At 46.1% G+C, this 23247-nt stretch overlaps 1 protein-coding gene across 1 annotated transcript in view; it reads left to right on the top strand.

The window, feature by feature from the left end:
* Nucleotides 1-22701, top strand: part of PLEK2 (pleckstrin 2) — a 28165-nt gene extending 5464 nt beyond the window's left edge. Inside the window, exons 2-9 of the mRNA XM_003824068.6 lie at nucleotides 8574-8738; nucleotides 14088-14269; nucleotides 16443-16534; nucleotides 16835-17022; nucleotides 17258-17359; nucleotides 18928-19011; nucleotides 21381-21459; nucleotides 22227-22701. Coding sequence (XP_003824116.1) covers nucleotides 8574-8738; nucleotides 14088-14269; nucleotides 16443-16534; nucleotides 16835-17022; nucleotides 17258-17359; nucleotides 18928-19011; nucleotides 21381-21459; nucleotides 22227-22354 — 1020 coding nt within the window. The 3' untranslated portion in view covers nucleotides 22355-22701. The remainder of the gene's footprint in view (nucleotides 1-8573; nucleotides 8739-14087; nucleotides 14270-16442; nucleotides 16535-16834; nucleotides 17023-17257; nucleotides 17360-18927; nucleotides 19012-21380; nucleotides 21460-22226) is intronic.
* Nucleotides 22702-23247: the final 546 nt, after the last annotated feature.

Below are 23247 nucleotides of genomic sequence, written 5' to 3'. Positions count from 1 at the left end.
CCTGCCAGGTTCATGGACTATTCCAGCAGCCTCCAGCTGAGCTCCCCACTCCAGTCTCACCTGCTTCCTTTGGCTATTCTGTTCTGCTGCTGTGTTCGGAGTGATAGGTTTAACATGAGAACGTAAGCTTGCTGTCTTTCTGCTTAAAATCCTTCAAGGACTCCCCTTGAAGATCAAACTTTGTGGCACAGAACCTGAAGCCCTTGCCACCTTGGTCCCCATCACCTCCCCTATGGAGCCCAAGCCATATAGAACCACGGGGAGTTTCCCCAAAGTGGCAGGGGTCCTATGCTCACCCCTCCTTGACTTCCTGACCTGCCTAACTCCACACAACCAGAAAGACTGAGCCCCAGTATCACTCCTGGGAATGTACCTAACCCCACCTCAGCCTCTCCTGAGCTCCTCCTTGGGGTTTGTATCATGCCCTATATTAATTATTGATTGTTGTATAACAAATTATCCCAAAAGTTAGCTTTTTTTTTTTTTTTTTTTGAGATGGAATCTTGCTCTTTCACCAAGGCTGGAGTGCAGTGGTGCCATCTTGGCTCACTGCAACCTCCTCCTCCTGGGTTCAAGTGATTCTTGTGTCTCAGCCTCCTGAGTAGCTGGGACTACAGGCACCCACCACCACGCCCAGCTAATTTTTGAATTTTTAGTAGAGACGGGGTTTAACCTTTTTGGCCAGGCTGGTCTCAAACTCTTGACTTTAAGTGATCTATCTGCCCTCAGCCTACCAAAGCGCTGGGATTACAGGTGTGAGCCACCATGCCTGGCCAAGCATCTTAAAACAACAAGATTTGTCATCTCACTGTTTCTGAGGGTCAGATATCCAGTAACAGCGTAGCTGCAAGACTGGCTCAGGGTCTCTCGTGAGGCTGCAGCCAAGAGTGACAGTCACCTGAAGGCTTGACTGGCTGTAGGGTCCAATTCTGAGCTCACCTACATGGCTGTTGGCTGGAGGCCTCAGCTCCTCACCTCTCAATTGGGCTGCTTAGGATATGGCAGCTAGCTTTTCCCACAGCAAATAATCAGAAAGAGAGAGAGGGAGAGAGAGGCAGAGGGAGAAAGAGAGAGAATGCCAATAAGAAGCCTCAGAAGACCTTTATAACCTAATGTCAGAATTGGGATACCATCACTCTGCCATATTGCCATACAGACCAACCCTAGTAAAATGTGGAAAGAGACTATGCAAGGCTGTGAACACCAGAAGGAGGGGATCACTGAGGCCATGCCAGTCATCTGTCCTGGAACTTTTCATACTGGGTGGGGTAGGTGTCTGTCTTCCCCACTGGATTAGGACAGAGTCTTGTTCATCTTTGCCTTGGTGCCATATTATTAATCATTGATTATTAAATGAATGAATGAATGATTTCCCTAATCATCTCATCAGGATTTTTGTGTATTTAAATTTAAATTCATTTTTCATGATAAAAATAATACATTCATATAAGTAAACAAACTAAAACAGTACTCAAGGAAATGAAAATGAAAATAAGTTTCTATTCTTTTTTTTTTTTTTTTTGAGATGGACTCTCGCTCTGTCGCCCAGGCTGGAGCTCAATCTTGGCTCACTGCAACCTCCACTTCCAGGATTCAAACAATTCTCCTGCCTCAGCCTCCTGAGTAGCTGGGATTACAGGCGCCTGCCACCACACCTGGCTAATATTGTATTTTTAGTAGAGATGGGGTTTCGCCATGTTGGCCACGGTGGTCTTGAACTTCTGACCTCAGGTGACCCGCCTACTTTGGCCTCCCAAAGTTCTGGGATTACAGGTGTGAGCCACCGCACCTGGCCACCATTCTTATTACTCTGTATCCACTCTTACTCCTTAGAGGTGACCATTGTTTACATTTCTGGGGTATCCCTCCAGAAATTTTCTAAACTACAAGAAATACTTAAGTATTAGAAATACTTATGTACTATATATATTTTTTTCTGAGATGGGGTCTCACTCTGTTGCCTAGGATGGAGTTCATTGGTGTGATCATAGCTTACTGCAGCCTCGACCTCCCAGGCTCAAATGATCCTCCCACCTCAGCCTCCTGAGTGGCTGGGACCACAGGTGCATGTCACCACACCTGACTAATTTTTTTATTATTTGTAGAGACTAGGTATTGCTGTGTTGTCCAAGCTGGTTTTGAAGTCCTAGGCTCAAGTGATCCTCCCATCTTAGCATCCCAAAGTGCTGGGATTACAGGTGTGAATCACCACACCCAACTCAAAATTTTAAATATTTAGAAGTATTTTCTAAAATACTACTACTAGAGGTTTGTTGTTTAGTTTTGTTTTTGAGACAGGGTCTCACCATGTTGCCCAGGCTGGACTTGAACTTTTAGGCGTGGGCAATCCTCCTGCCTCAGCCTCCTGAGTAGCTGAGACTGAAGCTGCATGTGGCTACTAGAGTTTTTTTAGGTATCATACGAAGTAATATGAGTAAAAGTGCTTTGCTCATGTCAAAGACATTGCCACCTATTCTTGTTGCTTTAGACTGTGGAGTCTGACCTTGAAGGCTGTGCCAGTGGCCTACCATCTCTTAGGATTGGAATTCTTGCACTGCAGCTACACCAAGCACTATGTTGTTACCATATATATTTAGATTATTTTTCATTTTTTTCATTATTATAAGCAGTGTTCCTATAAGTGTCAATACATGAAACCTTTTCTATAATCTATATTATTTTCTTTCAAAAATTTTTTTGGCAGTCTCACTGTGTTGCCCAGGCTAGAGTGTGGTAGCGCAATCACAGCTTGTTGCAGCCTTGACCTCCCAGGCTCACGTGGTCCTCCCACCTCAGCCTCTTGAGTTGGCTGAGACTACAGGAGTGTGCCACCACACCCAGCTAATTTTTAATTTTTTTGTAGAAATGACTTCTCACTATAGTGCCCAGACTGGTCTTGAACTCCTGGGCTCAGGCGATCCTCTCTCCTTGGCCTCCCAAAGTACTGGGATTATAGGCGTGAGCCACTGCACCCAGCCTCATATTCTAGATTATTTACTTAACAGAGATCCCTAAAGTGGTATTATTGGGTCAAAGGATTTGAACATTTTCATGAGGGCCACCAGCTTATTTGAATTTCTTGTCTATGTAGTACATCTTTTGTCATCAGTTTTTCTCCTCAGACTTCTCTCCTTTGTATCAGTTAGGATTCTCAGTTGCTTGTAACACATTCCACTTTAGTGACTTTGAACAGAAGGGGTTTCTTGGAGGACATATACAAACTTGAGAATATTTGACAGGACAGAGAATATTTGGCTGGGATGCCATAGAGCTGGGGACCATACAGTCAGACAAAAACACCCACAGTACTAGGTTGGTGTCATTTCTGTTTGAAGATGTTTCTATTAGAAGCATCACTGCTGACTCTGTTTGCCACCTGTCCCTGATGACTCTGAGTCTGGGTATCAGAACAATCTGCTCTTTTGCTACTGCCCTTGCCAAAATTTCTTGTTTTCCCATGTTTGACTACCACCAAACATGCATCAATGCAAAATGGGCAAAAGATTTGAATAGACATTTCTCGAAAGAAGACATACAAATGGCAAAAAGGTCTACGAAAAAGTGCTCAACACCATTGATTATCAGGGAAATGCAAATCAAAACTACAATGGGATATCATCTCACCCCAGTTAAAATAGCTTTTATCCAAAAGACAGGCAAATACAAATTCTGGTGAGGATATGGAGAAAAGGGAACCCTCCTACACTGTTGGTGAGAATGTAAATTAGTACAACCATTATGCAGAACAATTTAGAGGCTCCTCAAAAAAATATAAATAGAGCTACCATGTGATCCAGCAATTCCGCTGCTGGGTATATACCCAAAAGAAAGGAAATCAATATATTGAAGAGATATCTGCACACCCATGTTTGTTGCAGCACTGTTTACAATAGCCAAGATTGGAAGCAACCTGTGTCCTCCAACACATGAATGAATAAAGAAAATGTGGTACATATATACAATGGAATACTATTCAGCCATAAAAAAGAATGAGATCCTGTCATTTGCAACAATGTGGATGGAACTGGAGGTCATTATGTTAAATGAAATAAGCCAGGCACAGAAAGACAAATATCACATGTTCTCACTTATTCGCCAGCTCTAAAAATCAAAACAACTCATGGACTTAGAGAGTAGAAGGATGGTTACCAGAGGCTGGGAAGGGTGGGTGAGGGGCTGCCGGGGAGATGGGAATGGTTAATGGGTACAAAAAAATTAATTAGAAAGAATGAGAAAGACTTACTATTTAATAGCACAACAGGGTGACTATAGTCAATAATAACTTAATTGTACGTTTTAAAATAACCAAAAGAGTATAATCGGATTGTTTGTAACACAAAGGATAAATGCTTGAGGGGATGGATACCCCATTCTCCATAATGTGATTATTATGCAATGTATGCCTGTATCAAAATAGCTCATGTACCCCATGTATATATACTTATTATGTACCCACAAAAATTAAAAATAAAAAAATTTAAAGTAAAAATTACATCAATGCCCCATGCATGGAATTGACAGAAACTTCCTTAAGTGGAAGAAACTCTGGGAAATTTAACATTTCGTCCAGGAAAGTATAACATCTCTGTATTTTTGTTGTTGTTGTTGTTGTTGTTTGAGATGGACTCTTCCTCTGTCACCCAGGCTGGAGTGCAGTGGCACTGTCATCTTGGCTCACTGCAAACTCCGCCTCCTGAGTTCAAGTGATTCTTCTGCCTCAGCCTCCTGAGTAGCTGGGATTACAGGCATGTGCCACCATGCCTAGCTAATTTTTATATTTTTAGCAGAGACAGGGTTTCACCATGTTGGCCAGACTGCTCTCGAACTCCTGACCTCAGGAGTTGGGTGATCCGCCCACCTCGGCCTCCCAAAATGTTGGAATTACAGGCGTGAGCCACCGCGCCGGCCTGTATTTGTATTTTCTGCCCGATATCTGTTGGTTGCATTTTTCTCCTCTTATATCACTAGTCTCCTTCCTTTCCCTATCATATTAGTTTATGAGGGCTGCTATAACTAAATATCACAGAATAGGTGGTTGAAACAACTCAGATTTATTTCTCATGGTTCTGCATGATAGAAGTCCAATATCAAGGTACCAGCAGTTTGGTTTCTTCTAAGACCTCTCTCTCCTTGGCTTGCAGATGGCACCTCCTCACTGTGTCCTGAGTGGTCTTTCCTCTGTGTGAGCTGTGTGTCCAAATCTCCTCTTCTTTTTAAAATTATTATTATTGTTGTTTTAGAGACAGGGACTCACTCTGTTGCCCAGGCTGCAGTGTAGTGGCATGATCTTGGTTCACTGTAGCATTAACCTCCTGGGCCCCAGCAATCCTCCCACCTCAGCCTCCCAAGTAGCTCGGACTACAGGCACGTGCCACCACGCCTGGCTAATTTTTATTTATTTGTTTATTTATTTATTTATTTTTATTAATAGAGATGGGGTCTCCCTATGTTGCTGAGGCTGGCCTCAAACTCCTGGGCTCAAGCAATCCTTCTGCCTCAGCCTCCCAAATTCCTGGGATTACAGGCCTGAGCCACCGCAGCCAACCTAAATCTCCTTTTCTTATAAAGACTCTAGTCAGATTGGATTAAGGCCCATCCTAATGACCCCATTTTAATTTAATTCCCTCCTTAAAGGGGATCTCCAAATACATTCCCAGTCTCAGGCACTGGGGCTAGGCATGCAACGTACGAATTTTGGAGGCACACAGACACACAGTGCATCCCATACTATTTTTTTTTTTTTTAAGAGGCAGAATCTTGCTCTGTCACCCAGGTTGGAGTGCTGTGGTGTGATCATAGCTCACTATAGCCTCAAACTCCTGGGTTTAAATGATTGTCCCTCCTCAGCCTCCCAAGTAGCTGGGACTGCAGATGTGTGCCACCATGCCCAGCTAATTTTTAATTTTTTCTTGTAGAGATGGCATTTCACTATGTTGCCCAGGCTAGTCTCAAACTCCTGGTCTCAAGTGATCCTCCTACCTTGGCCTCCCGAAGTGCTGGGATTACAGGCGTGAACCACCGAGCTCAGCCCTAAGATTCTTTTGCCCTCTCCTCTACTCCACCTCCCACCTCCCTCCTACCATTAACTTAATTGCCTTCTCCACTCCCTTCCAGCTACAGCCTTGGGTGCCAGCAGTTAACTGCCTTGGATTCCGAAGCACCCAGATGTCCCAGACGAGTCCTGCTAGTGCTGCCCCAGGACCCCTGCAGTTGGGGCGGGGGGTGGTCATAGGAAATGGGGACCTGAGGCTGGGCTATCTGCAGAGCAGTAGAGAACCCCAATAGCTGCGAAGTCAAAGACAAATCTTTTTTGTTTCTTTAAACATGTCTGCTTGTGTCAGGTAAAACTGTCAATGCCCATACTACATGTGGATGTAAGTAAGGAACAAAGTGAAGAGAGCAAAAATGTGCAATTCCACTGGACTGCACGAACCCTCTCATGGAAACAGAGTGATCATCACGTAGCATAGTAACACTGGGACATGTTAATAAACTCTTGTCAGATTAGCTGTGTTATAAGTGTTATTTAGTTGTCACAGTAAATTCTGTTTGGGCTCAAGTCAGTGTTCACAAAGCTCAGTTATATGCACAAATAACTTTGGTGCAGACGATTCCTTCTACAACTTTTGGCTCTCTAACAGCTCTTAGTACGTGCTGAGTGTGGAATAGAATCATAGCACCAGAGATTGAGAACTAAAAGGGCCTTTGATATGAATCCATGCTAGGCAAGGAAATGAGTGAGTTGGGGCAACGGACTTTGATTCAGGTAAAGCACCTCTGTCGGTTAGAACCTAGCCCTAAGCTCGGCTTTGGAAATATCCCAGGAAGGTGCTTTTGTGACTGTGTACTAAACTCATTCCTTTCTGATCCCTCAGCAGACATTTCCCCATCCACTGATCTTTCTAGAAATAGGCTCTCCATGTTCACCTGACTATTCTGCCCATTGGCTCTACCACCCAGTTGAGAGCCACCTAAACGACCCTTCTCTTTATTCCTGCCACCTGAGACCCACCTAAACCACCCTTCTCTTTATTCCTGCCACCTGAGAACCACCTAAACTACCCTTCTCTTTATTCCTGCCACCTGAGAACCACCTAAACTACCCTTCTCTTTATTCCTGCCACCTGACAGCCACCTAAACTACCCTTCTCTTTATTCCTGCCACCTGAGAACCACCTAAACTACCCTTCTCTTTATTCCTGCCACCTGAGACCCACCTAAACTACCCTTCTCTTTATTCCTGCCACCTGAGACCCACCTAAACTACCCTTCTCTTTATTCCTGCCACCTGACAGCCACCTAAACTACCCTTCTCTTTATTCCTGCCACCTGAGACCCACCTAAACTACCCTTCTCTTTATTCCTGCCACCTGAGACCCACCTAAACTACCCTTCTCTTTATTCCTGCCACCTGAGACCCACCTAAACTACCCTTCTCTTTATTCCTGCCACCTGAGAACCACCTAAACTACTTCCCGAGTGGCTGGGACTACAAGCGTGTGCCACCACACCCGGCTAATTTTTAAATTTTTTTGTAAAGACGAGGTCTCACTATACTCCCTAGGCTGGTCTTGAAGAACTCCTGGGCTTCTGTGATCCTCTCACCTTGGCCTCCCAAAGTGCTAGGATTACATGCATGAGCCACCATGCCCGGTCCCTGTTTTGTTTGGCCTTGCTGAACATCTTCTCATACCATTAAATTTCTGTAAAACATATTTTTAATGACGATTATGTGGATACATAGTTTACTCGCCAACTTCTATTGTTTGTAACTGAGGTTGTTCCATTTTTTCCACTGTTCTGTAATGAATATCCTTGCATGTAAATTTTGACCTGCATCTGTTTTTTTTCCTTTGGATATATTCCTAGAAAGAATATTACTAGTCAAAGGATGTGGGCAATATGAGGCCACTTACAGTCTCCCAGTGCTAAGGACTCTGACAGTCTTACCTAGCCAGGTGTGGCAGGCATAAAGAGAAGGTGAACATGGAGAGCCTATTTCTAGAAAGATCAGTGGATGGGGAAATGTCTGCCGAGGGATCAGAAAGGATCCCTTTCTGAGGTGGGAGGATCACTTGAGTCCAGGAAAGGGAGGCTGCGGTGAGCTGAGGTCATGCCACTGTACTCCAGCCTGTCTCTTTTGAGACCTTGTCTATAAAACAAGAACAAAAACAAAAAAACTAGAAAATAAAACTATATGTAAAATAATCTTAATTTTTTTAAAAAACCAGAAGGCAAAAACTAAAAGGAAAAAAGACTGGAAGGAAATACAATATGTTAGCAATGGCTGTCTCCTAGCAGTAGGATTACAGGGAGTGATTTTTCTCTTCTTTTTACTTTGTAGTTTCTTTCAAGGTTTATAACCAGAGAAATGGCCAAATAGGAACTAGAAGGTCAGTGCCAAAGGTCTTTGCTACGTACTCAGAAGAGATCCAGACACAAATCCTGCTGTCTTCCTTGGAGACTGATTTCCACAGCACAGTCTGGTTACTTGTGCCACCAGACACCCCCTCCCTGAACACCATACCCTCCCATTGACCGCCTCACCTCAGGGCTTTCTTGTCTGTCCATAGGGCCACATTGTCCACAATTGGAAGGTGCGATGGTTCATCCTTCGGCAGAACACGCTGGTGTACTACAAGCTTGAGGGGGGTCGGAGAGTGACCCCTCCCAAGGGCCGGATCCTCCTGGATGGCTGCACCATCACCTGCCCCTGCCTGGAGTATGAAAATCGACCGGTAAGTGATGGCCCCTGCTGTCCAGCTCCTCTCTGTTCCACAGCCTTCCCACCTCTGGCCTCTTTGGGAAAGTGGTGTGGGTAGGAGGAAGAGCTCAGAGTTAGAATTGAAAAACTTGGATTCAAATCCTGGCTCCGCCGCATACCAGGTATGTGAGCTTGGACAAGTAGCTAAACCTCTCTGAGCCTTCGTTCCTCATCTGTAAAATGGGATGAAATAATTACCCCTGAGTGTCTCACATGGTTGTGGTGAGGACCATGAAGGTCACGGTGTATTAGAGCACTGTATGGGCTGGGAGGCAGGCACCACACAAATGTGAGTAATTACTGCTATCTTGGGGTTCACTATGATGGCTTTCATCCCCTGAGGCGTCTGTGTTCCAGAAGTAAGGGGTGGCTTCAACCCTACCATTAAAAAAGTCTAGGCTGGGCGTGGTGGCTCACGCCTGTAATCCCAACACTTTGGGAGGCCGAGATGGGCAGATTGCTTGAGGTGAGGAGTTTGAGACCAGCCTGGCCAACATGGTGAAACCCCATCTCTACTAAAAATACAAAAATTAGCTGAGCGTGGTCGCAGCGGCCTGTAATCCCAGCTACTTGGGAGGCTGAGGTAGGAGAATCGCTTGACCCTGGGAGGCAGAGTTTGCAGTGAGCCGAGATCACGCCACTGCACTCCAGCCTGTGTGACAGAATGAGACTCCTCAAAAAAAAAAAAAAAGTCTCCCAATAAATTATTTATCAAGGGCCCATCATGTGCCAAGACATTTGCAAGGCATGGAGGAATCAAGGAAGAAAATGGTAAGATTGTTTCTTCATAGAGTTGCTCATTTTATTGGGAAAGCAAGTGGTTAATTGAAAAATATTTGGCATTCCAATGATGCCACAGCTATCAGGAGCTGCAGAAAACCCTTTATCCCTGAAGAGGAAAAAGATATTTCAGGCTGGGTCAGGCAAAGCTTCAGGAATAGAGATGTGGGCAAAGATGGAACAAGGAGAGAGGCAGTCATTCTGGAGAGGTAGAATGTCTTGAGTAAAAGTAAGAAGAGAATGCATGCAGAGAGGTGGGTGTGGCTTCTGGGGAGAAGGGCCTCCAGTGTGGTCAAAGGGGAATGTTCACCAAAGGAGTGATAGGAGTTTGGTTTGGGCCAGATGGAGGTAATGGAGAGCCATTGAAGATTTTGAGTGAGAGCATGGTCTGATGAAAACTCTCTTAGAGGCCAGGCGCATTGGCTCATGCCTGTAATCTCAGCACTTTGGGAGGCCAAGGCTGGCAGATCACCTGAGGTCAGGAGTTCAAGACCAGCCTGGCCAACATGGTGAAACCCCGTCTCTACTAAAAATACAAAAATTAGCCAGGCGGGGTGGTGGGCGTCTGTAGTCCCATCTACTCAAGAGGCTGAGGCAGGAGAATTGCTTGAACCCAGGAGGTGGAGGTCGCAGTGAGCCAAGATCATGCCATTACACTCCAGCCTGGGCGACAGAGCAAGACCCTGTCTCAAAAGAAAAAAAAAAGAAAAGAAAACTCTCTTAGAAAGACCAAAATGAAGGCTGGTTGTGGTGGTACACACCTGTGATTCTAGCTGCTCAGGAGGCTGAGGTGGGAGGATCACTCAAGCCCAGGAGTTTGAGACCAGCCTGGGCAACATAGCGAGACTACATCTCAGAAAAACAAAAAGGTAGGCCTGGCACAGTGGCTCACGCCTGTAATGCCAGCATTTCAGAAGGCCAAGATGGAAAGATAGCTTGAGCCCAGGAGTTCAAGACCTGCCTGGGCAACATAGTGAGACCCCCATCTCTAAAAAAAAAAAAAAAAAATACTGGATGGGCGTGTTGGCAGGTGTTGGTAGTCCCAGCAAGTTTGGAGGCTGAGGCAGGAGGATCACTTGTACCCAGGAGTCCAAGACTACAGTGAGCTATGATTGTGCCACTGCACTGTAGCCTGGGTGACAGAGTGAGACTCTGTCTCTGAAAAAAAAAGTGTAGAAAGAATAAAAGGAAGAACCAGTTTTAGTTCAGTTACTAATAAGATTTCTAGGTCCATAAAAAGGAATCTCACCATTTTCTTTCTTATCATGTTTTTCTTCTTTGACTCTCCTATGCTTGCCGTGTTCAGGAGAGAAAAAGACTGAAAACAAATGAGGTCAATTAAGGAATCTTCTAAGTATAAGAAAATATTAATGATGGTTCATTCTGGGTGGTGGGTTTACTGGCATTTGTTATGTTTACCTCTGTACTCTTCTGTAATTTCAAATTTTTCTCAAATAGAAAACAAAAGGAGCTATTAAAATAATGTAGGCATGAAATAAGGCAAAAAGAAGGGATGAACAGGAGAAAGCATTATGAAAGAAATGTCAACAGGACTTGGTGGCTGACTGCCTGTTGAGGGCAAGGGAAAAGGAGGCATCGAGCATCATTCCAGCCTAGGAGCCTGCACAAATGAAATGTCATTCCATTATTTCCATTGCAAGCTTGGAGGTGTCACTGATTAAAAGTGGGAAGTCAGGCAGGGGTAGCTTTCTGCTGGGGTAGCTGTAGGACCACTGGAGGATGCTGAGCCTGGGAAAAGATGGGCTCTGCATCCTCCTCCTTTTAGCATCTTAAGACCAGACATGGTCAGGTGCAGTGGCTCACGCCTGTTATCTCAACACTTTGGGAGCCTGAGGCAAGTGGATTGCTTGAGCCCAGGAGCTCAAGGCTGCAGTGAGCTATGACCATGCCACTTCACTCTAGCCTGCGAGGCAGAGCAAGACCCTAACTCAAAAAAAAAAAAAAAAATCTACATAAAATTCTCTAATTGTCACCTGCCTGGTTCATGAGTACTTGGGCTAGATCAAGAGGAGCCAATAGACTCCCTAAGAACAAATCATGAAATATATACACACATACTTTTTAAAATTTGAGAATGTGTAAAAAGAGTACCAGAATTTTATGTGGAATTTTATAGTGTGTCCTAAAATTCTGTTCATTGAAATGGTGAACTGCAGGCTGACAGCATGGGTTCAGGAAGCTGGCTGAACTCTGTTCTTCCACAGTGGTGATGAGCTCACTGCCAAGCTACTACTACTGGAGGAGCAGCTCCGTGGTGTGTGTGTGTGTGTTTTTATTTAGATGGAGTCTCACTCTGTCACCCAGGCTGGAGTTCAGTGGCACAATTTTGCACCATGCCCAGCTAATTGTATTTTTAGTAGAGATGAGGTTTGACCATGTTGGCCAGGCTCGTCTTGAACTCCTGACCTCAAGTGATCTTGACCCTGGGAGGCGGAGTTTGCAGTAAGCCGAAATCACCCACTGCACTCCAGCCTGGGCGACAGAATGAGACTCCTCAAAAAAAAAAAAAAAAAAAGTCTCCCAATAAATTATTTATCAAGGGCCCATTATGTGCCAAGACATTTGCAAGGCATGGAGGAATCAAGGAAGAAAATGGTAAGATTGTTTCTTCATAGAGTTGCTCATTTTATTGGGAAAGCAAGTGGTTAATTGAAAAACATTTGTCATTCCAGTGATGCCACAGCTATCAGGAGCTGCAGAGAACCCTTTATCGCTGAAGAGGAAAAAGATATTTCAGGCTGGGTCAGGCAAAGCTTCAGGAATAGAGATGTGGGCAAAGATGGAACAAGGAGAGAGGCAGTCATTCTGGACAGGTAGAATGTCTTGAGTAAAAGTAAGAAGAGTATACATGGAGAAAGGTGGGTGTGGCTTCTGCCTCCCAAAGTGTTGGGATTATAGGCGTGAGCCACTGAGCCCGGCCTGTGGTGTTCTTTAGGACCATGAGCCAGTCATGTCTTTTTTTTGAAACAGAGTCTCTCTCTGTCACCCAGGTTAGAGTGCAGTGGTGCAATCTCGGCTCACTGTAACCTCTGCCTCCTGGGTTCAAGTGATTCTTCTGCCTCAGCCTCCTGAATAGCTGGGACTACAGGTGCCCACCACCACGCACGGCTAGTTTTTGTATTTTTAATAGAGGCGGGGTTTCACCATATTGGCCAGGCTGGTCTCGAACTCCTGACCTCGTGATCCGCCCACCTCAGCCTCCCAAAGTGTTGGGATTACAGGCATGAGCCACCGCGCCCAGACCAGCCATGTCTTATTCACCATTTAGTTTAGATGAGGGACGTTGACTAAGTTTGTAAGCAAAATAATAAGCCGAGAGAATCCTTTGGAAAATAGATTCAGAATGAAATAAAATGCTTCTGTTTTCCAACAGAAGTGATGGATCCAGCCTACCACCCGATTGATAGTCTCCTATCAATCCCACAATTGATAAAAAACAAAAAACAAAAAACCATAAGTGTACACTTAAAAGATAGAGAAGTGGCCTAAATGAAAAAGATTCTCTTCTGACAGCACTGAATGAGTCTACAGTTCCCTGCAGCTGCCCACAGTGGGCTCAGGCTTCCCCTGGAGCTGCGTGTTCCATTCCATGCACCGTATTTATGAGAATGCTGACCAAGTGTAGAACACTTAGCACAAAGTGACCTGGATGGGGTCGGGCGTGGTGGCTCACGCCTGTAATCCCAGCACTTTGGGAGGCCAAGGCAGGCCGATCACCTGAGGTCAGTAGTTCAAGACCAGCCTGGCCAACATGGTGAAACCTCGTCTCTACTAAAAATACAACAATTAGCCAGGTGTGGTGGTGGGCGCCTGTAATCCCAGCTGCTCCGGAGGCTGAGGTGGGAGAATCGCTTGAACCTGGGAGCCGGAGTTTGCAGTGAGCTGAGATCGCGCCATTGTACTCCAGCCTGGGCGACAGAGCAAGACTCCGTCTCAAGAAAAAAACAAAAAACAAAACAAAACAAAACAAAAAAACAAAGCGACCTGGATGGGAAGGAGCTGAAACTATATCCTATGAGAAATGTGTGAAAGACTTGATGCTTAGACACAGGAAAGAGGACAGAAGGGAGCATGACTAACAGTCCATTTGAGGTAGGCATTAATATCCTGTCATTTCCTAATGTGCCCGGGAGTCCACAGCCAAGTGGCAGAGCTGGGGTTTGTGTTCAGATGGGTCTGACTTTAAAGCCTGGGCATTTCCCTCTTCAGTGTAGGGGCTGTCATAGGAGGTGAGTCTTCATCTGTGTGGTTCTAGAAGAGAGAACAGAACTAGTGTGTCCAGGAAGCAGGCCCTACAGTAACTACCTTGTCCACAAGGGAAAGGCTGCAGTGTGAGGCCGCAAGCTTCCTGTCACTGGAGGTGTCCAAGTGAATCTTTAAAGACTACCTGCTATGTGGCCGAGGGCTCAGGGCATTTGGCAGTCACTGTCACCTAGATTCTCCCGGGGCCCCGTCATTTTTGCTGCCCGGCGTCCTCTTGCTCTGCCTGAGTGCTGGCCTGACTGGCTCTCTCTTCCCACAGCTCCTCATTAAGCTGAAGACTCAAACATCCACAGAGTACTTCCTGGAGGCCTGTTCTCGAGAGGAGCGGGATGCCTGGGCCTTTGAGATCACTGGGGCTATTCATGCAGGGCAGCCGGGGAAGGTCCAGCAGCTGCACAGCCTGAGAAACTCCTTCAAGCTGCCCCCGCACATCAGCCTACAGTGAGTGCCCCACTTGCCAGGCTCTGTGGCAGCCTCTCCTGCCTGTGTTGGGTGGGCAGGGGACCCTGCCCCTTGGGGGGGCTCTGTGCTTGCTGCACAGCCTGGCTGGTGCCACCACGGTGCTTCAGGGCCTTCAGCTGTTCCTGTCCTGTGTATATTATTTTCTCTGCTTGGGAGTGGCCCTACCTACCTGCCCCATTCCTATGGGATCTCTCGTGGCTCTTGCCACCTCTGCACACCTCCATGACACAAGACCCCCATTCCATTTCAGCCAGGGTGCTCAGGGCTGTGTCACAGCTCCCCCAAAATCTCATCTTAGTCTGTTTTCTGTTACTTATAACAGAATACCTGAAATTGGGTAACTCATAAGGAGGGATTTATTTCTTATCATTATAGAGGCTGGGAAGTCCAAGGTTGAGGGGCTGCATCTGGTGAGGGCCTTCTTGCTGGTGGGAGTTCTCTGCAGAGTCCTGAGGCAGTGCAGGGCATCATACAGTGAGGGGGCTGAGCATGCTAACATGCTTGCTCCGATCTCTCTTCCTCTTATAAAGCCACCAGTCCCATTCCCATGATAATTCATTAACTCATTTAACCCATTAATCCATGAATGGATTAATCCATTCACAAGGGCAGAGCCCCCATGACCCAATCACCTCTTAAAGGCATCACTTCTCAATATTGCCACATTGGGGATTTTCAACATGAGTTTTGGGATAAACATTCAAACCACAGTAAATCTCCACCAACCTCCCAGGCAACAGAACTGTTAACACCCATCAAAGATGTATGAATCCATTCCTGGGCTCACAAAAACTCCCCACCAGGCACTGAAATCTTGACTGTACACCTCCTATGGGTCTAGGTGGGTGCAGGGAGGATCAGCTGCAGATAAGGGTGGGTAGGCAGGTGGGTTTAAAGATAGTTGGAAAAGTAGCTGAGGGGGTTTGGACTTAATGCAGGGGATCACAGAGAACCATGTGGGCTACTGTGCACTCTTGGGGCTTTTTTGTTTTTCTTTTTTGGGGACAGGGTCTCACTCAGTTGCCCGGGCTGGAGTGCAGTGGCTCAATCATAGCTCACTGCAGCCTTGACCTCCTGGGCTCAAGTGATCCTCCCACCTCAGTATCCCAAAGCACTGGGATGACAGGTATGAGCCACTGTGCCCAGCATACACTCTTGTTTGTAAGTTAAAAGTCACACCTCTTTGGTTTTACTACAAAAGCAGTGTGTGTCTGGCATAGAAATATAAGAACATTTAGATAAGAAGAAAAGAAATGTCTGAAAATCCTGCCTCTCAAATTTGGAGGCATAACTGAACACCCCGTTCTGTGGTGAGGAGGTATAAACAAACCTACCTGCAAGGGGAGCTGAGAGGCAGGAGAAAGAGGCTGACAAATCCAGTTTCTCACAAAGAGGCATTTAATAGGGACTTACAAACAGAAGTGATGTCCCTGCTGGCCTAGAGACAGCGAATCACCACACTTGTCTTCCAGAAAATATCCTTTATATAGCAAGCTTTTTTGGGAAAATGTGCAGCTAGTCGTGCCTCAGACTTTCTTGTGAAATCTGTGACCACTGGGGAGGTTAGATAAACATCTTTATGAGGGGTGAGCCGTGCTATGGGAACACTGTGGTATGCAGGAGTCAAACATCCATCATCAGGCCAGGCACGGTGGCTCACACCTGTAATCCCAGTACTTTCGGAGGCTGAGGCAGGCGGATCACTTGAGGTCAGGAGTTCGAGACCAGCCTGGTCAACATGGTGAAACCCCATCTCTACTAAAACTACAAAAATTAGCCAGGTGTGGTGGCAAATGTCTGTAATCCCAGCTGCTCCGGAGGTTGAGGCAGGAGAATCACTTGAACCTGGGAGGCGGAGGTCACAGTTAGCCGAGATCTTGCCACTGCACTCCAGCCTGGGTGACGGAGCGAGACTCTGTCTCAAAAAACAAACAAGAAACAACAACAACAAAAATCAATCATCATGGCGGCTTCACTTCAAGATGGCATCACTCTTGCCATTCAAAAGGCTGCTTTCCTACACCCCCTTTCTTTGTGATGTGTGTCACACCATTTGCCACTTGCTTTATACCCTTAGCAGTGACTCAGGACCCTCCCTTATACCTGCCCGCGTGATGAGGGTTCCCTCTCCTTTGCCTTCCCTTCCATGTAGTCGCATTGTGGACAAGATGCACGATAGCAACACCGGAATCCGTTCAAGCCCCAACATGGAGCAGGGAAGCACCTATAAAAAGACCTTCCTCGGTGAGCCTGTCCCCCAGGGCCGGGCTGGGCAGTCAAGCTGGGACATGGTGATGCAGGGCTCAGCTGTGTGCTTGACCGCCCTGTATTGAGGTCAGAGCTGCCTGCTGGGCAACAGGCTGGCCTGAGATGGCCATGTGTGGGTGTGCAGCCACGGCTCTATGCAGCAGGTGTGGCCTTCAGTCTGCTCTTGGGTAGAGCCCTGAGGCTGCCCAGAGGGCCAAGGTCAGTGAGGTCATTGGCCACACACCCCAAGGACGCTGGTCCATCACCCATCGCCTGACTGGTGCTGCCCTTGGCCAGGCTCCTCCCTGGTGGACTGGCTCATCTCCAACAGCTTCACAGCCAGCCGTCTGGAGGCGGTGACCCTGGCCTCCATGCTCATGGAGGAGAACTTCCTCAGGCCTGTGGGTGTCCGAAGCATGGGAGCCATTCGCTCTGGGGATCTGGCCGAGCAGTTCCTGGATGACTCCACAGCCCTGTACACTTTTGTAAGTTGGGGAGTGGGTTCTTCTTGCCACCAGGGCAAAAGTTAAGGAAGACACAACAGAATGGGGGCCTGGGGGGCCACAGTCATGGGAGGAGACCTTGGGCTTGGGGGACGACTTCATTCTGATGCAGAATGAGGTTCCTGTCCTGAGGAATTTCCTTTCCCCTCTGACAGCCGCCATAGCCTGGGCCTGGGTCTTTTCTGTAGCAGAGTCCTTGCTCCCTCCTTCCCCCTAGGCTGAGAGCTACAAAAAGAAGATAAGCCCCAAGGAAGAAATTAGCCTGAGCACTGTGGAGTTAAGTGGCACGGTGGTGAAACAAGGCTACCTGGCCAAGCAGGTATGGCTGCTATGAGCAGGGAAGAGAGATGGACAGTTCTCAAGCTTAGGGGAGGGAGCAGTGAGCCCAGAAGAAGGGAAGGGCTGAGGCTGCTGGAGGGCACCAATTACAGCAAAATCTACGAAAGCAAGAGCCCAGCACCAGCCACCAGGAGCAAGTCAAAGAACAGGCATATACCCACACTCACACACACATGTGTACCAGACACAAGGGCTGTTCGGGAAAAATGTACTACACACACACACAATTATCACAACATCAAAAAACAACTTCTACACAATTGCCCAGCTTCACATATTTGTCTTGGAAGCTTTGGCTGACTGGCTTGAGGTTTTGCATTTGCTGGCCTTCTGTTCCTTTGGGGCGTCCTGGGGTCTCTGCCTTCCCTTGTGAGATTCTGCACGCCTCCTTGATACACTTTCTGAGCTAAAAACAATTTTCTCCACCATGTCGGTAGGTTGAAGATCAGATTCTCCACTGTAAGGCTCACTGTTCAAAGCCTGGCCATGGCCACTACTCCTAAACCGTGTTTGGGAGAGCAGCTGTGTTGAACCAGAGGCAAGCCGTGTCCTGCGGCATTCCTACCTGTGCCTAACAAAAAGGGTATTCTGTGAACAAAATCACCTGTCCTTGGCCCAGGAAGTGTAGCAGACATTTTGCACAGCCTTCGTGTTTGTGCACATATTGTATACCATGTGAATGTGTGTGTCTGCACAGAGGGCACGTACACGGCTCGGCACCACTCCCATCGTTACTCGGAGCATGTGCTGTTGCTGTCACCTGCTTCCTGCATATCAGGATCCTCATCTGCTCTTAGATTCTTATCATCCCCACTGCTGCCTGTCTACACCAAGGCCCTGCATCTGCTGGGCCTAATAGGAGTCCTTCCCGAGGGGAGGAAGAGAGGCCCCTAGGGGAGTTTGAGGAGGGTGTGGGAGGGACTCTGAGGGTGTTCCTGACTAGGAGGGCTAAGGTTTGTGATCTAACCTTAGCCCTCCTGGTCAGTGAGGCCAAAGAAAGTCACACACACACACACACACACACATCAGCTGCTTACACATTTAGATTTTATCATATAATTGACCGTTTCTTGCTTTTTTCCTAATGCACAATGTGAAAGTGGTTTTACTGCACATGTGGGCACACGTGTAGACTGACAAATATACATGTAGCTGTAGGTTTGTTTTTGGACTGACTTGGCCCTTAGCTGGTGCCCTTGGGTTCAAGTTTGCCTGTGTGCTCCCAGCCCAGCTGACACCTGCTGCCTCCCTGTCCTCCTTTATGCCCTGAGTATTGTGTGTCCCCTTTCCTTCTGCATGGACTCTCTTTGGCTCTGCTGACTTGACTTAAGGTGATGGCATTTTTGCTACAGTGTCATTGAGTGGGGGTGTTGGCAGGGAGGTCTGTGACATGTCATTGCTATCCTCAGGTTTCCTGTGGACTGGTTTTAGAATGTAGTCCCATTGGAGCGGGCTGGCTTGTTGGGGGTTTGGCATTACATGCATAGATACAGGAGAGACGGACATGCAGCTGTCACCAATGAGCTTTGAACCATTTCTTTGCCTCAGGGACACAAGAGGAAAAACTGGAAGGTGCGTCGCTTTGTTCTAAGGAAGGATCCAGCTTTCCTGCATTACTATGACCCTTCCAAAGTGAGTGCGCATGCTGCCTCCGTGTTGGTCCCATGTTGTGATGCCCCCAGACACTCCTCTCCTGGCATGGCGGGCAGCTGGCTGGACATCCTGCCTTCCCCTGGCACCCGCCGTAAAGTCTGCTGCACCATGCCTTTCCTTCCACAGTCCAAGCTGCTCTGACCTGTCATCACATAGGTGCCTGCTTCTTGAGCGGTTTCTTCCATGCCTAATCCCCCACTTTCCCATGGGAGGGCATCTTTATCATTTTCAGAGGAAAAGCATCTTTTGGTCTTCCCCAAAGCCTGCTTTGTGAGTAGGGAGGATGAGGTAGGCTGACAGAGACTCCTACTGGCACTTCCCAGCCTCTCCACACTTTCCATTCAAAGATCCCATTAATTCTGCCTCCCTCCACTTTTCCCCACCTATGTTTTGAAAAGTTTCTGTCACCATATAATATTTAAGCCATAATTTACTAATTTGCTTTTTAAAAAACTTTGATGGCAAATTAAAAAAAATCATTTTTATATTTCTGATACTAGGTATTACCACATGCTAAGTGGATCTAATTCCAGTCAAAAGCAAAGAAAAAGGGCCCTTTAGTTAGCTGTTCAGCCTTGTCTTGGGCGATGTATGACTTTCATTAGTTTTTGTTGAAACAGTGAAGAGTGGGCAGTTCCTTCCTCACTGAGCTTCAGTCAGGAACCCCCGCCTGGACCCAGCTAGGCCACAGGAGGGCCCAGGGCCAGGGAGGGATGTGGCTGGAGGAGCCTCCAAAAAGCTCTAGTTGACCTCTCTGTGGGGCATGGTGGCCTGGCTACAGGATGGAGTTCAAACTTCTTCCTTCCTGGCTACCTCAAATCCTGTTTGAAGCAAGGAAAAAATAAACAAATGAAAAAACACTTACAAAAAAAAAAGAAAAAAAAACACTTTAGTTTTGTATTTAACTCTCACCATGGTCTAGCCTAACCTACTTTCTTTGTGCCCCTGATGAGTCTGCTGTCTCAGCTTTTAAAATAGGAAACTGAGAAAATATATACACACACATACGTGCCTATACACACCTATCTATAAATACATATACATGTAAATATACATATATACATATATATGTACACATGCACAAATGCTCATATACATACATAGATGGAAACAGTGCAGAAGAGATTACTCAAAGCAAGTGTGCAAAGGAAATAAAAGAATTGCCAAATCTCTGGGCTGCAGGTACAAGATAAGGAACCATCTCAAAAGCATTCTGCAATTAATTTGTTCTGCATTTTACTCCTACTCTTCCTCCTGTTTAGGCTGAATGCCCCTCTCCTGTCCTGGGGACCTACTCTCCTATCCAGGACAGGACTCTCCTGTCCTCCCTGAGACTGCCCTTGAACCCTCCAGGCTGGGGCAGATCCCTTCCTTCTCTGAACTTTCCTCCTGTTGGCATTTAGTAGTACAAATATTTCCAGTATTTTATTTAACCATTTTATTTTTTGCCCTACCTCTTGCTGGGCCCAACATGCAGTATGAAGTTGATTATTGATTAATTGAAGAGCTCCTAGGGCCTGAGGCACGTGGTGTGTAAAGTTGCCCTGAATCGTCCAGGGATACCACCAATCGCAGTTTTGTATCACACGAAGTTTCTTGCTAGGCACATACTAGACTTGTGTAACGATGTCCTATGTGCAGGAATCTATCAACTTTGCAGAAATGATTACTATAGCTGGGTGCAGTGGCTCATGTCTGTAATCCCAGCACTTTGGGAGGCTGAGGAGGGCAGATCACTTGAGGTCAGGAGTTTGAGACCAGCCTGGCCAACGTGATGAACCCCTGCCTGTACTAAAAATACAAAATTAGCCAGGTGTGGTGGCGTGTGCTTGTAATCCCAGTTCCTCGGGAGACTGAGGCAGGAGAATCGCTTGAACCTGGGAGGCAGAGGTTGCAGTGAGCCGAGATCGTGCCTCTGCACTCCAGCCTGAAAGACAGAGTGAGACTCCGTCTCAAAAAAAAGAAATGATTACTATAAATATATATTTCTGATTGCTTTGTAAGATGCACACAAGGGTTAAGGAAGCCAGTGAATGTTTTTCCAGGTAGCATATTGGATCAGAGGCTCTGTTTGAGACATCTCCAGGAATGAAAAGCAGATTTGCAAGTCTGTGAGACTTGGTAACTGCAACATTGATGGGCACTACTGCTGCTGGCTGTGAAATGAAGAGGCCCAAGCTTCCTTACTGATGCATGCAGCTTTGGCCATGTGATGTCCAAGTTCAGCTTCATCTTCTATTACAAATGATTTGCACTCACTTCTTTAGCTGGCCTGAGTTGTAAGGGGAGTGCAACTCTTCCCTTTTGTTCATTCACAAATTCCTAATTGGGTCTCCTTTCCTCTACAGGAAGAGAACAGGCCAGTGGGTGGGTTTTCTCTTCGTGGTTCACTCGTGTCTGCTCTGGAAGATAATGGCGTTCCCACTGGTAAGGTACAACTTCAGCCCTGGCCTGAAGATCTCAGGGGCCTCCTTCCTGCACCTCAGTAATGTCCCACTAATGAAACGACAGCTTTGGGAGCCGAGCAGGGCTTTCTCCATGAGACAGAGTGGTGTGAGTTTTGAAGCGAATTTCAGAATTGAACAAAGGGTATGTTCTTGGCATTTTAAGAATACAACTAAGTAATCCTTATGTTAATAATCTTTCCCCTCAGTTTCTGTGCTGATGGCCCATAAGCTTCCGCCTAAAAATAATAGGTGAGACTTACACAATGCTTTAGGGTTAACAACATACCTTAATATGTATCATAATACTAATTTCACAATAGCCAGCCATAGTAAGAAGATATTATTCCCATCTTGTGTCTGTGGAAACTGGGGTTCCAATAAGTTAAACAATTTGAGATCAAACTCCAAATTCTATGCTTGCTTTTAACATAAACATACTGGATTCTTTGACGTAAATGAAATGGTAGATCTATGGCATGCTACCATCTTGAGCATAGGGAGCAGGCAAGAGGGCTTCCAGGAATATCCAGACATAACCATTGGCAGGCCTTAGGGCACTGGTGAGGGACAGGGAATGGGAGGAAAAGGGGGCCTCATCTGATAGGATTCTCTAACTGTAAACCTTTTATTTAATAAATACAGCATTGTATGTTTTTGTCCATGTCTCAGTTGACTTTCTGCTGGTTCAAGATGAAAGCAGACATGGCTATTCAATCACTGATTTTTTTCCCCCTTTTTTCTGCCTAGGGGTTAAAGGGAATGTCCAGGGAAACCTCTTCAAAGTGATTACTAAGGATGACACACACTATTACATTCAGGCCAGCAGCAAGGCTGAGCGAGCCGAGTGGATTGAAGCTATCAAAAAGCTAACATGACAAGGACCTGAGGGAACCAGGATTCCTCCCTCCTACCAGATGACACAGACAAGAGTTCCTGGAGAATGGGAGTGTTAAGACTTTTGACTTCTTTGTAAGTTTTGTACTGCTTTGGAGAGTGAATGCTGAAGAGTTCCTCAGATTACAAACAGCAGTGGTGCCATTTCCTTCCCCATCTTCATGTTACAAACCTGGAAAGGCTAGAACAGCCATTAGGCATCTTGACTTTTCCCCAGCATCACAAACAGCCATTTCCTCGGGCACCAAAGTAGGTTCCCTTTGTTGGAACAATTACACTGGCCATGCCATAATGTTGAATAAAACTCTCTTATGAGGTTCTCTCTTAACTTCTTTGGAATTAGTAAAAGCTGACAATTTGTTTCTAGCTATTAGAATCCCATACACAGTTTATAGTTTTCGAGCAACGTTTCAAGTATCTCTGTTATTAAGACATAGTTCATCTTAAAGTGGGGATGGTGGCCAAACTTTGTACATTGAGAATATTGTTTTGCTTTAGAAAACAAGCCTGCATAAATATTATACATTACAGAAGTCATGGACTCTGTTGGAGAACATAATCACGTATACGAAAAATACATTACATAGCTTTTCTATGAAAAATGGGCATTTAGCAATGCAGAGTAAGAGCGCTCTAAAGGACAGAAAAAGATGTAAATGGGGAAGATTTATATCAAGGCATTAAATTTTGGTTTTAAAATGAACATAAGCTGAGACAAATAGGTACCAAGAAACTTCACCAGTTGGAAGGTTAATCTGTAGTGAAAAGTCTGTATCATACAATACTTTTAAAGAACATTTTTATTACTTTCAAGTTTATACAGTAATCTGGCACAAGCTATTGCCAGCATTCTTGCCAAGTACAAATGCTTGGA

Source organism: Pan paniscus, chromosome 15 (assembly GCF_029289425.2).
Source record: "Pan paniscus chromosome 15, NHGRI_mPanPan1-v2.0_pri, whole genome shotgun sequence".
Taxonomy (NCBI): domain Eukaryota; kingdom Metazoa; phylum Chordata; class Mammalia; order Primates; family Hominidae; genus Pan; species Pan paniscus.
Note: the sequence above shows the minus strand (reverse complement) of the source record. Positions and strands in the feature narration are given on the sequence as shown.